The 13669-nt window shown below is 48.9% G+C and overlaps 2 protein-coding genes across 2 annotated transcripts; both read left to right on the forward strand.

Moving 5' to 3' along the window:
- Positions 1–797: 797 nt before the first annotated feature.
- Positions 798–2803, forward strand: GSC2 (goosecoid homeobox 2; the record flags this gene model as incomplete). Its single annotated transcript, XM_083874060.1, has 3 exons — positions 798–1104; positions 1931–2178; positions 2702–2803. 3 exons carry the CDS (start codon positions 798–800, stop codon positions 2801–2803), a joined length of 657 nt encoding a protein of 218 aa, XP_083730186.1.
- Positions 2804–3792: 989 nt separating this feature from the next.
- Positions 3793–11769, forward strand: ESS2 (ess-2 splicing factor homolog). Its single transcript, XM_083873738.1, has 10 exons — positions 3793–3961; positions 4254–4422; positions 5283–5378; positions 5692–5858; positions 6666–6783; positions 7232–7365; positions 7503–7605; positions 8601–8710; positions 9614–9729; positions 10297–11769. The coding sequence occupies exons 1-10, from the start codon at positions 3815–3817 to the stop codon at positions 10580–10582; spliced, it is 1446 nt and encodes a 481-aa protein (XP_083729864.1). The 5' UTR covers positions 3793–3814; the 3' UTR covers positions 10583–11769.
- The last annotated feature ends 1900 nt before the right edge of the window (positions 11770–13669 follow it).

The following is a 13669-nucleotide window of genomic DNA, read 5'->3' on the forward strand; positions in this document are numbered from 1 at the left end:
CAAAGAGTATGTTGGATACATGCAAAGCATCTGCATTATTACAGTGATTAGGGCAGCAAAGATGGGGGAAAGGGGATGGAGGGAAAATACAATTTCTCTGCTTTCAGCAGAAAATAAATCAACTTTCACAGAGAATTCTGGCAAAGCCAAAGGCTGTGCTGTCATTAAAAATGATTTTTTATTAAGCTGAACTCTCTCTTCTCTCATATTGTAGGATATGACAGCTCTCTTTTGATGGGAAAGCTTTCATTTGGCCAGAGAAAGGGATAATTTGCTTCTTTTAAGGAGTTAATCCTCTGGTCCATTTCCGGGCTGGGAACAGCTATCCTCCCCCTTCCTTGGATAGGAGGCTGCAGCACAATGGAGATCATAACCACCTCAAATCTACACCCGAGATGGAGAAATCAGATTTCCTTCTCCAGTCATTTTTGTGGGATTAACTAAATCTTAGATCCACACTAACCCTTCACAAAGCTGCCAAGATTAGTTAGAATTTATTTTATTTGCAGGGGGGTTTACGATTTTCTTTCCAAAGGGATTATATCTCTCTATATATATATATTTAGAGTGGCTTCAGTCATAACACAGCTAGGGCAGAGGGAGGAAAAGAGTGTGTGTGTGTGTATAAAATAAAAACTCAGCTGCAAGAATGACAGTTACTTGAAACATCAAGACAAAGCCGTGGTTCTGAATGGCTTTGCCAGTCCATTTTAAAAGCCACATAAGCTGTCCTTTCCCTAGCAAAACCCCTCAGTTGGGCTGCCTGTTTCCCCAGCCTTTGCTGCTGCTGGCACAGGATGTCTTCAGAGCCAGTGTCAGGTGCTGAGGCTGGCAGGAGAGGCCTGAAGAAGCCACGTCCATTCAGCATCGAGGACATCCTCTCCAGCCCCCAGGAGAAGAGCCCCCAGGTCCTGGTGCCACTGTGCCTACGGAACATCTTGGACTGCACACCCAAGCAGCTCTGTGAGCTGGAGACCATCCCAGCCAGCTCCCTGCAGGAGGAGGAGGAGGAAGAGGAGGAAGAGCTGGAAGGGGCAGGCTGCAACTGCTGCTGCTGTTCTCACGTGAGCGCCCGTTCCCTGCAGGACCTGCCGGCTTGGCTGGGTGAGCGTTGGGCTGGGAGAGGGTTTGGGTTTGATTGGGCTTGATCCAGCAGAGGGGCTGGTGCCAGTGCTGTGGGCAGGGGAAAACCTGGGTGTTAAGTGACAATATGGAATCTGGCCACGGTGGTCTTGGGCCCCAGGCCCACCAAACTGAGCTCTGCTCTCAGCAGGGCTCCTAAGAGTGGGCACTTCCACCTGCAATGCTACCAGGGTTTGAAAAACAGAAGGTGCTAACTATTATTGGATTTTACTGGTTTAGTGGGAAACTCTTAGAGAATGATGCTTCTAGGGGTGCAAGCCCTCCGTGGAGTGTGGGGCCCCATGGCCACGCTGCCCATGTACAGAGCTGTGCCTGTGCTTCCTGACAACACCATCACTGGGGAATGTCACTTATCCTTTAAGGAAAAGAGTTTTGGCTAGGACTAGCAAAATTACTGTGGGAAGAAAAAAAAAAAAAAGTAACAAACCCTTAAAAATGCAGTTCAAGAGCATCCTGAAAGTTCAGAATTCCCTTGTGTCAGGGATGAAACACAGATCTTTGCTGGACTGTGAGTTTGCAGTTATTTTCTGGAGCTTGCTGTAGTGCAACTGGTAAGTGAATGAAGAAAACCCAGCCAGTGCTCACCACCTGCATCCTTCTCCCAGAGTCATGCCTAAACTCTTTTCTCACTTGCACAGTGACCACTCAGCTTGCCACCCACTCCAGGTGACTGGCTGCCTCCTTCCAAACAGTAGCAGGGATGCAACTCGTGCCTGAGCTGCCTTGAGCATGACGAGTGTTTCAGCCCCACGCCTCTAACGCTGCTACTGTCCCTGTCCCCTCACAGATACCCGGCTCCCCTGGCCCCTGCGGCTCTTCCGCCCCGCAGTCAGGGTCTGTAAGACCTCCCAGGAGAAGCCAGGCGAGCTGCAGACCTTCCAGCAGATCCAGCGCCGCACCCGCCGGCACCGCACCATCTTCACCGAGGAGCAGCTGCAGGCCCTGGAGACGCTGTTCCACCAGAACCAGTACCCGGACGTGGTCACCCGCGAGCACCTGGCAAACCGCATCCACCTGAAGGAGGAGAGGGTGGAGGTGAGATTCTGCCACTTGGTGAGGGGCTGCAGTCCCCCGGGAACACAGACTGGGGCGTTGTGCTGTCTTTTTTGGGGGAGCTGCAGACCCACGGCCTCATTTTAAAATCTGTCCTTGTGCATTTGACAAAAGAGTTTAAGTTTGGCGAGCAGTGGAAGAATATAAACCATTTCAGCTGGGCTAATTTGTTCTGGCATCCAATCTCACAGACTCACATCATCCCTCTCTCCAGAATCACCTGTCACACACAGACATGCCCAGCTCTGTTGCTCATCCCCTGCACTCAAATGTGTATTCCTCACAAGTGATCTGTGTGACTTCTGAATTTGTCATGGGGGGGGGGTCCCAACTCCCCCCTCACACCCCTCACATGTATCTGAGCAAAATTGCAGTGGAGGGACTGATTACATTTTGCATCAAGCCTTTATATTACAGTGTCTTACAGCCCACACAGTACAGCCCAGGAGGGCTGTCCCCCTCCTAGTAACATGTAAAAGCCCCTTTCTTATCTTGTACTTTCTAGGTTTGGTTCAAAAATCGTCGGGCAAAGTGGCGGCATCAGAAGAGGGTGACTGCCTCAGCACTGATCCTGCAGCCCAAGCAGCCCCCCAAGGAGAGCTGTTAGTGCTCACAGGCTGCAGGGGAACACCAGGAGCACCCACTGCCCGTAGCTGACAGGCTCAGGGCAGGTAACCCGAGGGGGCAAATGCAGCAAAAGGGAATCTGTGATTCACACAGGAGGAGGACAGATAAAAGCAGACATGACACTTTCACACACCTAATTCACGTGGCAAGGAACTCGGCAGGAAGATGTGCAGGGGACAGAGCTGTACTGGTGTAAATGTGTGTGCTTTAAGAGAACGGGAGACTCCCCTTCTTGTCTTTGCTCTGTGCACGTAGTATTTGTGCTTGTTTCATTGATGTAGATTTGCAAAATATCCTGCAAATGAATGTTTCCTGTTTGCAGCACCTCGGTGGCATCTAGAGTTGCTTTTGGGGTTGAACTTGCTGGACAAGCGATGTGTTTCATAACAAAGAAATGAGATATTACTCCCCACAGCCCTGAGGAGAGGTGATGAACCTGCTGTGGCGAGAGGGTAGGCCCGGGCAGCGTTCGCCCTCACCCCTGGTGCCAGCCAGGCCCTGTCAGGGCCAGCCCCTGTCACAGCGAACCGTGCCCTGCTCCTGGCGGGGCCAAGGGGAACCCCCGAGCTGGAAAGCAGCGACATCAATAAAAGTGCCCCGTCACCCGAGCAGCAGCGGGGCTCCGGCTCCCCGGGCAGCCCAGGGTGTTTCTGAGGCGGTCTGAAGGGACGGTGGGGGCCTTGGGAGGATCCGCGGGGCGCCCATCCCGGCTCCCATCGCGGCTCCCATCCCGTGTGTATCCCGGTTCCCATCGCGGCGCCCATCCCGTGTGTATCCCGGTTCCCATCTCCGTTCCCGGCCCATCCCGACCCTTAGGCCGAGGCGCCGCCGCTGACACTGCGCGGGCCCAGCCGGGTCCTCCGGGCCGGCAGGGGGCGCGCGCGGACCGGCGCGTCTCCCGGGGCGGGCACTCCGCTCCCCGCGGCGCGGAAATGTGACGTCGGGGCCCGTCGCGCTGGTGGAGGTGAAGGAGCGGAGCTGTTGTGACGCGATGGAGGCGATACCGGTGCCCCCGGCCTCTCCCGCCGCACTGGTGCCGGCTACCGCCGCGGGCCCCGTCGCCGTGACGGGGAAGGAGGTGGTGTCGCCGGCCCCGCGGCAGCCGAAGAAGATCCTGGATGAGGAGGCCTATATCGAGGTAAGGCGGCGGGGCCGGGCCTAAGCCCGGGAGGTTCCGCTCCGCCGGTGCTTGAGCCGAGCGCTCCCAGCGCGGCGGGGCTCGGCGGGGGTCCGCCCGGCTGCGGTCTGAGTAGTGCTGGGGCGGCCCCTCGGACTCCCGCCCCTCCTGCGGCGACAGCTGTCAGCGCTCTGCCCCCGGCCCTGGGCCCGGCGGCTGCCCGGCCTGCCCGTGGCTTTCCCCTGCTGGCCCCGAGCGGAGCCGCCCCTCCAGGCGTCCCAGCGGGGCATTGCAGTTGTCTCTCTCTTTGTAGAGCTTGGAGAAAATCATCCAGCGAGACTTCTTTCCCGATGTGGAGAAGTTGCGAGCACAGAAGGACTACCTGGAGGCTGAGGAAAACGGCGACTTGGAGAAAATGAGACAAATTGCTATCAAGTTTGGCTCTTCCTTGAGCAAATCGTTGAGGGACACACCTGCACCTTGTAAGAACTGGCTCTGTGGGGCTTTGTATCTGATATTGCTGCTCTATCTAACTTCGTGCAGGCAATGCTTGTGTTAAAGATTCAAGGCTGATGTTGCATGAGAGCTGAGTGTACCAGTTTGAGCAGTGGCCAGTGACTCATGCTGAATTTCTCTTTGATGGTGTCTTTGGAAAAAGCAGCCTTTTAATAACTGTTCCCTAGAGGCATCTTTTGCCAAGTGACTGCTCCTTAAGGAATGTTACCTGTTCTCTACCATGAGAAATTCTAAGCTTTTTGTTTTGAATCCTGATTTTAGTTAGTAGTTTTAGAGGTTCTTGTTGCATCTACAGACATTTGAGGTGTTCATTTATTGGGGACAGGAGGTGTGGGAAGCTCATGGTTATCAGAGGTTCCCACAGCAGGTATCCAGTGTTCTGTTTCATGTTTGCTTTCACCTCCAGTTCAGGTGTTTCTTTAAGCCCAACCCCTGCAGTGAGGTTTGGGTAGGTGGCTTTCTTGTGCCAAAGGGAATCTGTCACCTTTTTCCCTTTTTCCCCTACTGCAGGGGCTGGCCCTGGCCTGGGCTCAGTTTGATCTGCTGCTGCTTTTGTTGGCAGAAGCAGGGTGTAGGGTGACCAATATACTAGGCTGTGGCTCTCCTGGGAATTTCTTTCAGCAGGGGAAAAGCATCTTAGATGAGGCCAAAATCTTGTTTGGAGGTTGAAACAGACTTGAACGGAACATTTGGAGTTTCTTTCACAAGTTTTTAATTGTTGTTCTGTTGATATGGCTTCTGTGACTTGTTTGGTACATGGTCTTTACAGCAAATCCTGTTGTGTGCTCCAGTAACCAGGTGAACTTTTTTTTTTTGTGTGTGGCAGATGTTACCCCAGCCACGTTTGAAACCCCAGAAGTGCACCCAGGTGGTCTTGCAGCAGGAAATAAACCTAAAGCTGGCCTCAAGACTGCAGAGGAAGGTAGGAGAATTATGTTCCTCTAGCTGAATTCTTCTGAAAATAAATTGTCTGCCAGCAGCTGGCCACTTCTACGTTTCACCTTTAAAATAAATTGCTGTAAATGCCATAAAATGGTTTATTGCAAGTTGGTTGCATGTGTTCCAAATCTGATTTATTACTGCACCACTCTGTGTGGATGTCTTTCTTTGAGCAAGCTTGGTGTTAGTTATTGTGTGTCTGTGGAAGGCTTGCTTCCAGGAGGGTTGAGAGGTAGATACAATGCTCTCATAGAAAAGCATTAACCTTCCTCAGGCTTCTTCCCTTCTCTTGTTAGGAGAAGCAGAAAAAGATGATAAAGATGCTCTTCCCAGCCTGGACACCTTCTTGGCGAAGCACACGAGTGAGGATAATGCTTCCTTTGAGCAGATCATGGAAGTGGCCAAAGAGAAGGAGAAGGTCAAGCACGCCTGGCTGTACAGCGCAGAGGAGGAGTACACCCGGGTAGGGAACTGCCCCAGCTCTGTCCCTGCTCTTCCAGAGGGACACTGCAGGGAATACCATTTCACTGTGTTTCTGCTAAGGCTCAGTTTCCTGAGTCCTGTGACTGTTCTTTGCTTCCTTGTGCAGTCCTGTTTTTTCCCTTTCTGTCACACAAGAACAGTGCTGACTTAGTTGCTGAGGCTTTGTCTCTTCTGAAAGCTTTGAGACTGCAAATCACTGTGCAGAGTGCAGGTACTGCTGTCCTTGGCAGCCTCTTCTGTGAGCAGCAACCCTAGGGAGAGCAGCTGAGCACAGTTCCTCTTGTTTGTCCATCAGCCCTTCATTATTTGCAGTTTGATGGTTTATTTCAGTTTATTGTTTATTTCAGTTTCCAGTTTCTGTTATCAGTAATAACCCACTCAGCTGCTGAAGCACAGAACTGCACGAGCATGGCTGGCTGTGCTGCCTTCCTCAGCTACCTGCAGGGGAGCTCCAAGAGCTGTTCTGGGCCTGCCTTGTCAGCCTTTAGCCATCAGCAGTGAGCAGCTGGCACAGATATGTCATTGATGGATGTGGGATGCAGTGCCTTGTGATGAAGTTTGGCACTGACATATGGGTGTTTGCTGCTGTTGTTTTGAGGGAGTGTTATTATTTTATCCCAGCTATCCTTCAGAGTCTGTTACCTTATGCAAATTGTTCTAGGGCAGGTGGCTGAGTTTGTGATTGAGCTCTTCGAGTTGTGTCTGCCTGAATAAAAGATTGCAGGAGGCTGCTTCAGACTTTTTTTGATTTTCACCTTTTAATTTTTTCTTTCTATTGCCCTTTCAGCGACAGAATGAAAACCTGGCACTTCCTTCAGCCGAGCAGCAAGCTCTGGAGAACGTGAAGGCTGGACTGGATACCTGGGAATACACAGCTCGGAACACCCTCATGTATTATCCAACAGGTGAGGCATTGCTTCTGTGTGGACTGGCTCCAAACAGTGCTTACAGCATTTCTGTATGAGACTGAGCAGCTTTTACAGGTAGTGCTGTGCTTTTTCTTCTCTAAAGTTGTTTTTAAGAAGTGGGTTTTTTTTCCTTTTTTCCCTTGGCCTCTGACTCCAAAGTTTGATCATGTTCTATTTGCCTTTGAAAAGCTCATCTATTATAGAAGTACCTGTTTTCAGCAGCCAGAGCTTTTTCCTGGTCTGTCTTCTTTATGAGCACTTGTCATCTTCATTCATTATCAAATAATCCTCCTTGGACTAGTTAATCTGTTTGTTGCTATAGGAAAAAATATATTTTTGTAAATGTAATTTTCTTTTTTGGCTATAAATGTACAATTTATAATTTCTGTGAACCAATGTAGTAGAGAAATGAGCCCTTTTTAAAAAGATACTTTGTTTTTACAAGGTGTACCTGATGAGAGTGATGTCTTTAAGAAGCCCAGGGAAGTTGTGCATCGAAACACCCGTTTTGTGAAGGACCCGTTTAGCCAAGCTGTGAGCAAATCACAGCTCCAGCAAGCTGCAGCCCTCAATGCTCAGGTTGGATAATTTTACTTCTTACTCAAACCTGGTTAGGCTTTGCCCTCTGGTGTGGTTCATCCCCCAGGAGAACTCTGTGTGTGTGCTGGATACAGCTGACTCTCACCTTTTTCCACTTTTTTTTTTTTTAATTTCAGTACAAACAGGGCAAAGTGGGACCTGATGGGAAAGAACTGATACCCCAGGATTCTCCAAAAGTCAACGGATATGGGTTTGTGGCCACCCCCTCTCCTGCCCCAGGTAAGAGGGTTTCCTTATTTCTTCTGCTTTAAGAGGACTATTACTGAACTTACTTTGGTGCTCTGTTCAACACTAGGATGTCATTACAGGGTTAGATGAGGAGGTAAAACCTCATGCCAGCTGGATGCAGGGCTTAAATCCTAGTCCAGTACACTGGTAAGAGAAGTCACACTGCACCAAGAGGCTCTGAGCAAGTTGCTGTGCCATTGCTCAGGAATCATCCAGTTATGGGGTACTTTCGGTTCGAACAAACTGATTGTTTTTCTTCGAGTTGAAACATGGTATCTGAATTTGTAGCTGTTCTGCACCAGCCATGCTGTTTCCCTGTGCTTTATGTGGTTTTGCCAACGGCTGAACATACTGGGGCTTTCCCTCTGGAAAACCTGTAGGTGGCGTTTGCAGCACCTCCTTTCTCCACTGTAAATGCCTTTTCCAAACCCTGGACAGTGGGGTTTTCCAGCCAGAGACTTAAAATGGGGCTCTTAGAATCCTTTCTACACCTGTTAGATAAGGTGCAGTCACTGTTTGGTACAGGCTGCCCCTGAGGTGATTAGAGGGTACAGTTGGTTATTACATGTTCCTTAAGTCCTTTGCTTGTTTTCTTACTTTTAAAGAGTTTTCTGTGTTGAAGGAGTTTTCATACAGCAGCAGAGGGGAGGACTAGTACTGTAGAGGGAAAAATGAAAGCATCACTAATCAAAAGCTTAGCAAATGGAAAAATAAAGACATGGAAAGGGTGGTGCTTGATTGTTGTAACCGAGAGGGTGACACAGCTACAGGCAATCCCTTTTAATGGGAGCCACATATTACTATTCACATTGGCTGTGATTTCCTTTGCAGTGGTGGGGCTCCTTTGTTGATGAATTTGCTGCATTTCCTCATTTGCCTCTCTCTCTCTCTCTTTTTTTTTTTTTTTTTTTTTAATTTGGTTGTGAATAAATAGTCACATTAGTCAAACGTCTTGCATGGGCATAACCTGTTGAATTGGTTTTTAGGTGTGAATGAGTCACCTTTTATGACATGGGGTGAAATTGAAAGCACCCCTCTGCGTCTGGAAGGGTCAGAAAGACCATATGTGGACAGAACACCTGGACCAGCTTTCAAGGTATTTCATGTCAGCATGACATTCTTTTCTGGGGGAGAAAGAACTAAGAAGGGAAAAGCAGGTGGGTAAGTGATAGATTAACATGGAGTGTGACACATCCCTGGGTGGTGTTCCCAGACCTTGACACTAATCATCTAGTTTGTGCTTGGAGGGTGGAGGTGAGCACAGATCCACGTGAAATCTTCTTGGTGGAGCTACCTGAGGTGGAATATACTGCTGGCAGGAGAATGAGATTCTGCATTTGGTGGTGGGCTCAGACAGAGGGGCTTTCAGAGGAAGCTGAAGACATGCTCAATTTTTCTGATTTTAATGTGTGAATAGGTGGAAATTTTAGCATTTCCCTCTGTCTTTATCTTCTGGCTGTTGCAACCTGAGGCGGGTATATCAGTTGAGAGTAGAAAAGACATTCTGGCTTTGCTAATGGCACCTAACCCTGCATGCTATTTGTCTCCTGCTGGTGTCTTTGAATGTGAGCTGCCTGAGACTCTTAGTTTAAGAAAGGTGTAATTTGATGTATGTGCCTTGTTTTGTCAGACTGCAAAGGCCCTGACTGGTTCTCCTGCTGTTTAGCAATGTCTGTGTATGCCTGAGAGCTGGCTGGCTACAGGCCAGGCAAGACACAGGTGACATTGTTTGTCTAGGAGAAACAGCAGGAGGAAATGCCAGAGGTAATGGCTGCTTCCTTGACTGGACTGGTTTTACCATTTTTGTTACTTGCTAAGGCAGGCTGAAGGTCTCCGTGTCCTCTCTGGGTTTTATGCAGCAGCAGAGAGGTGCAAGCTGACCTCACTTCTCCCTGCTTTAGACCCCCGTACGTTGGAATCCAGCTTTGAAGGTGCTTTGGCTCATTTTTTTCAGCACTCTTGAGTGCCTTGGCAAGTGAACTGTGTGATGCATTTATAGATCCTGGAGCCCGGGCGCCGTGAGAGGTTGGGACTCAAGATGGCCAATGAAGTGGCAGCTAAAAACCGAGCAAAGAAGCAGGAGGCACTTCGAAAAGTGACAGAAAACTTGGCCAGGTGAGACTTCTGTTTTGACAGCAGAACTAGGGGTGGTTATTGTCTGATGAGATGTAAATCAGCACATATAGAAAGGAAGGAGTGATGGTAAGGAAGGATACTGGAAGCAGAAAGAGGTACATTTGGACTGAAAGTTTTTAGAAATGAAAAAAATTAGAATTTATAAAACTTAATTCCTGAGGGAAAGTGGCTGGTGGCTGTCCCTGACACTCTTTGTCAGCATTACTGCTCTGCCCTACAGCCACCTAGTGATGCCTCTGGATCAGTGTCTTGCCTCATTGCAAAGAGGAGACATGATAAGAGTTGCTTGGGGGGGTCACAGGAAGGACAGAATGGGCTCAGAGGAAATGTCAGGCAGTGCCACTCAGGTTTGGGACGGATGTAGGAAGTTTTCCTGTCACTTGTTTCTCTGGAGAGACAGGCTGCATTTACCTGCAGGCAGAATGACTTCTGCAGGCAGTGGGTCTGCTCTGTGAGGGAAACTCATGTAGGGAGGCAATATTGCTTTTCCTGATAAAGGCAGATTATTTACTGTAAAATCTCTTAAAACTGTTTATTCTATTTCAGCCTTACTCCAAAAGGACTAAGCCCAGCAATGTCACCAGCTTTGCAAAGACTTGTAAACAGGACTGCAAGTAAATACACCGACAAAGCCCTGCGAGCCAGCTACACTCCCTCCCCAGCCCACACAGGAACTCCTGGTTACAAGACCCCAGCCACTGGGCCTCAAACCCCCCAGAGCACCCCACAGTCCAGGACAGTATCTCAGACACCAGTATCTCAGGATACTACATCCATCACGGACAATTTACTGCAGCTTCCCAAAAGAAGAAAGGTGTCTGATTCACTCTGAACATTCCAATCACCACCAAGGTGATAGTGATCTCTGCTCAGTGAGCTGTGGACTGGTTACTAGAAACTGGGAAAATGGAGATAATTTCTTCAAGATATATTTCTGGTTTTAAGAGAAATGTGCGTTTAAATTTGTTTCTGTACATCTATGTTTGTTTCTTAAGTGGGGTAAGCCTTTCTAAAAGGCTGAACTGGACTTGGCTCCAGCTTGTCAAATGTGTTTGAGTTTGTAGTTTGCAGAAGAGGGGACACAACCATGTGTATACTCTGAGGCATGGCACAGAATTTTAGAGAGGTTCTCTTTAATTTAAACTGATGCACAAGTTTGACTAACTTTGTGATCTTGTTAAAACCAGCGTTCCTTAAGAGGACCCCATTTCCTCCTTCACTCCGTAGACTTTGCAGAATGGTATTTGCCTTGCTGCTTTTGCTCAGGCTTCTCTTCTGCAGGTTTTGGGCTTGCCCTGTTCTGCAGCTGGCAGAGGGAAGGGATGAGATTTGTTTTATAGCTGCTCTGTGTGTGACCTGTGACTCCAGAGAGCTGATGATCATGATGCAGGGGCCAGAGACAGTCCTGTGTCATCCACTAGGATGACAGTGCCATCCTGAAGGACAGAAGTGGTACTTCTGATAGCCACACCAGGGCTTTTGCTTGGTATTTTCCTCCCATTCTTTGAAACTTTCGGCTTTAGTTTTTATAATTGGCCAAGAAAGGAAAAGCAATTTTAACCATATATAACCTACACTCAGTGCTGTGGTTGCTGCATATGATCTGCCCTTTGTGTGTGGGATGAGCCCTCATGGGGTGTGATCCAGCCTAGGCAAGCACCGTGCACCCTTTAGAAGGAAGCAGGAGTAGCCAGACGTGGTGCGCTTCTTGCACCACACCTGAGTACAAGACAGTGTGTGTAACACTTGGCAGTGTTGGCATTTGCCATAGTCAGGTGATGTTTTACTGAGGGAACATCCATGGAAAGTCTTACCCAGCAACTTGAGGGAGTGTCTGCAGCCTTCTCTGAGGTCTGTGGCATTGGGTGCTGTGTTTGTTTTGGTGGAGAGCTTCCTTTTGTGTGGTTTCCTCTGCCACTTCCAAAACTTGTGTCTCTGACTGTAAAAACCCTTCCTAGGGACTGAGGTTTTATAGTGCACCTTGTAAAAATAAATTGGTCAACGTGGCATTGCTAGGAATCATGACTCAAAAATTAGTAATTTTTACCTTTTTGGTCCAGAAATACTTGAAGGTTGTGTTTTTTCTTTAATCAAAAAAATTATTCTCAGGTGCTTATGAATTAATATAAAAGGAGTGCATTTAGTAAAATTTTCTTGCTTTCAGAATTGTCCAGTAAGGACTGAACTGACTAAATATGAGCCAAGTTCTTAGATAATTTCAAATACTAATTATTTATTTCATAATGAAATGCTTGTCTCCATTAAGCACAGAACCTCTCTGTTAGGTGCGCAGGCAGATGATCAGACCCTGACCTGTAGTTTGGGTCACTGAGGAGACCAGGAGCAAGGAGTGGATTCCTGCCCATTTGTAGGTGCAGAAGCTCCTCTGGGTGTGGGATGGACAGAGAAGCTGAGCAGCACTCGAGGGACTGTAGATGGGGGTACACATGGATCAGGAGTGAGATGTGGCATCTCTCTGCCACAGCATTTCAAACTGGCTGTGCTCATACCAAGGTGTAGCTGGAATAAGAGGGGAATGTGATATCTGAGGGTGGTTAGTTCCACATTGTGCAATTCATGCTTAAAAGCAGACTGCATTAAATATCCTGTGGATGGTGTTGGTTTTGTGTTTGCTCTCAAGTGAATTAACCTAGACAGCCACACTAGAATCACAGTCTTGATTCTGCCACACTGATGGGCCTTCATGTGTTTGTTGGAAATGGAACTTATTTTCAGTTACGTGCTATAAAGCTGGATCTGTTGAAAGGGCTCTTCAGATTGGCTGTTCCTGTAATGCCTGCTGTAATGTCTGTTTTCTGCTTCCTGCTGCAGTTCAGCCCCTGCTATCTGTAATTAGTGAATCAGTAAATTCTTCATTGCCAGATATTTTTGCTGCTGTAGCAGTGGCAGATAATGTGCTTTACAGGGCCAAATCCAGTGTGAAAAAACATCTTGGTTCTTGATGACTGGTGATTTTTTTTCCCTCGCATTTTCAGCAGGTTATTTTTCTTTAGCTGTTGCAATATCTCTGCATTTTCCTATGTGCGAGGCCCAAGCACACTTGCTCCCTCAGCCATGATAGCACCTGGAGCTCTCCTGATGCTGCAGAGGTGGCTGGCAGTGAGCAGTGGTGGCCCTAGGCCTCTCCTGGGTGGCCAGGCTGGCTGTGCTGTGTTACTGGATGGGAGTAACACACCACAGTGTCATGGGAGTCATGGTGGACCTGTGTCCACTTGGTGTGAACACCATCACATCCAGAGGCTGTAGGGGCTTGCTGTATGCAGCCTGGGCTTTGGCTCCCTCTCCCAGGCAGGAAAGAAAATGGGAGACCACAGGAGATTCTTATAACTCAAATCACTGAGCCCCAAGCTGGTTCTCTGAGCTCTTCACCCTCAAGGCCAGGAGGCTCTCCCTGGCCCGGGGTAACCATCTCTGCCATGGTGCAGGGCCTGCAGTTTTTCACCCATCCAAAAGCAGGTTCCAGGAAGGGAACTGATTATTTAGGTCAAAAGGGAAGCTGTGGTTTGAGTTACTTTGTCGTTTTCAAGGATTGGGCTATTTCTCTGCAAAAATAAAGGAAATGGGTGCACTCTCTCAGGGGAGAGGAAAATTGAGCAATTCCCAGTTCCTCATATTTGCACGTGTTGCCCCACTCCCAGCTCACAGCTGCTGGTCTAACAGCAGCTGGTTACAAGCCCCAGCTCAGAGCCAGGCCAGGGCCAGAGATGGGTCCAACCACCCTCACCATGAGCTCCTTCCCCCCACTGCTTGACCTGGCACAATCTGGGGCAAGGGGCACCTCTCACCCTTCCCTTTGGTGCTGCTGGGCCATTTGTTGCCCCTTTGCTGAGGGGCTGCCAGGCACACGGCTGTGCTCCAGACCCCCCTCTCTGCAGAGCTGAGGGTGCTGTGGGATGTG

The sequence above is a fragment of the Zosterops lateralis genome (assembly GCF_965231275.1).
Source record: "Zosterops lateralis genome assembly, chromosome: 17".
NCBI classification, from domain to species: domain Eukaryota; kingdom Metazoa; phylum Chordata; class Aves; order Passeriformes; family Zosteropidae; genus Zosterops; species Zosterops lateralis.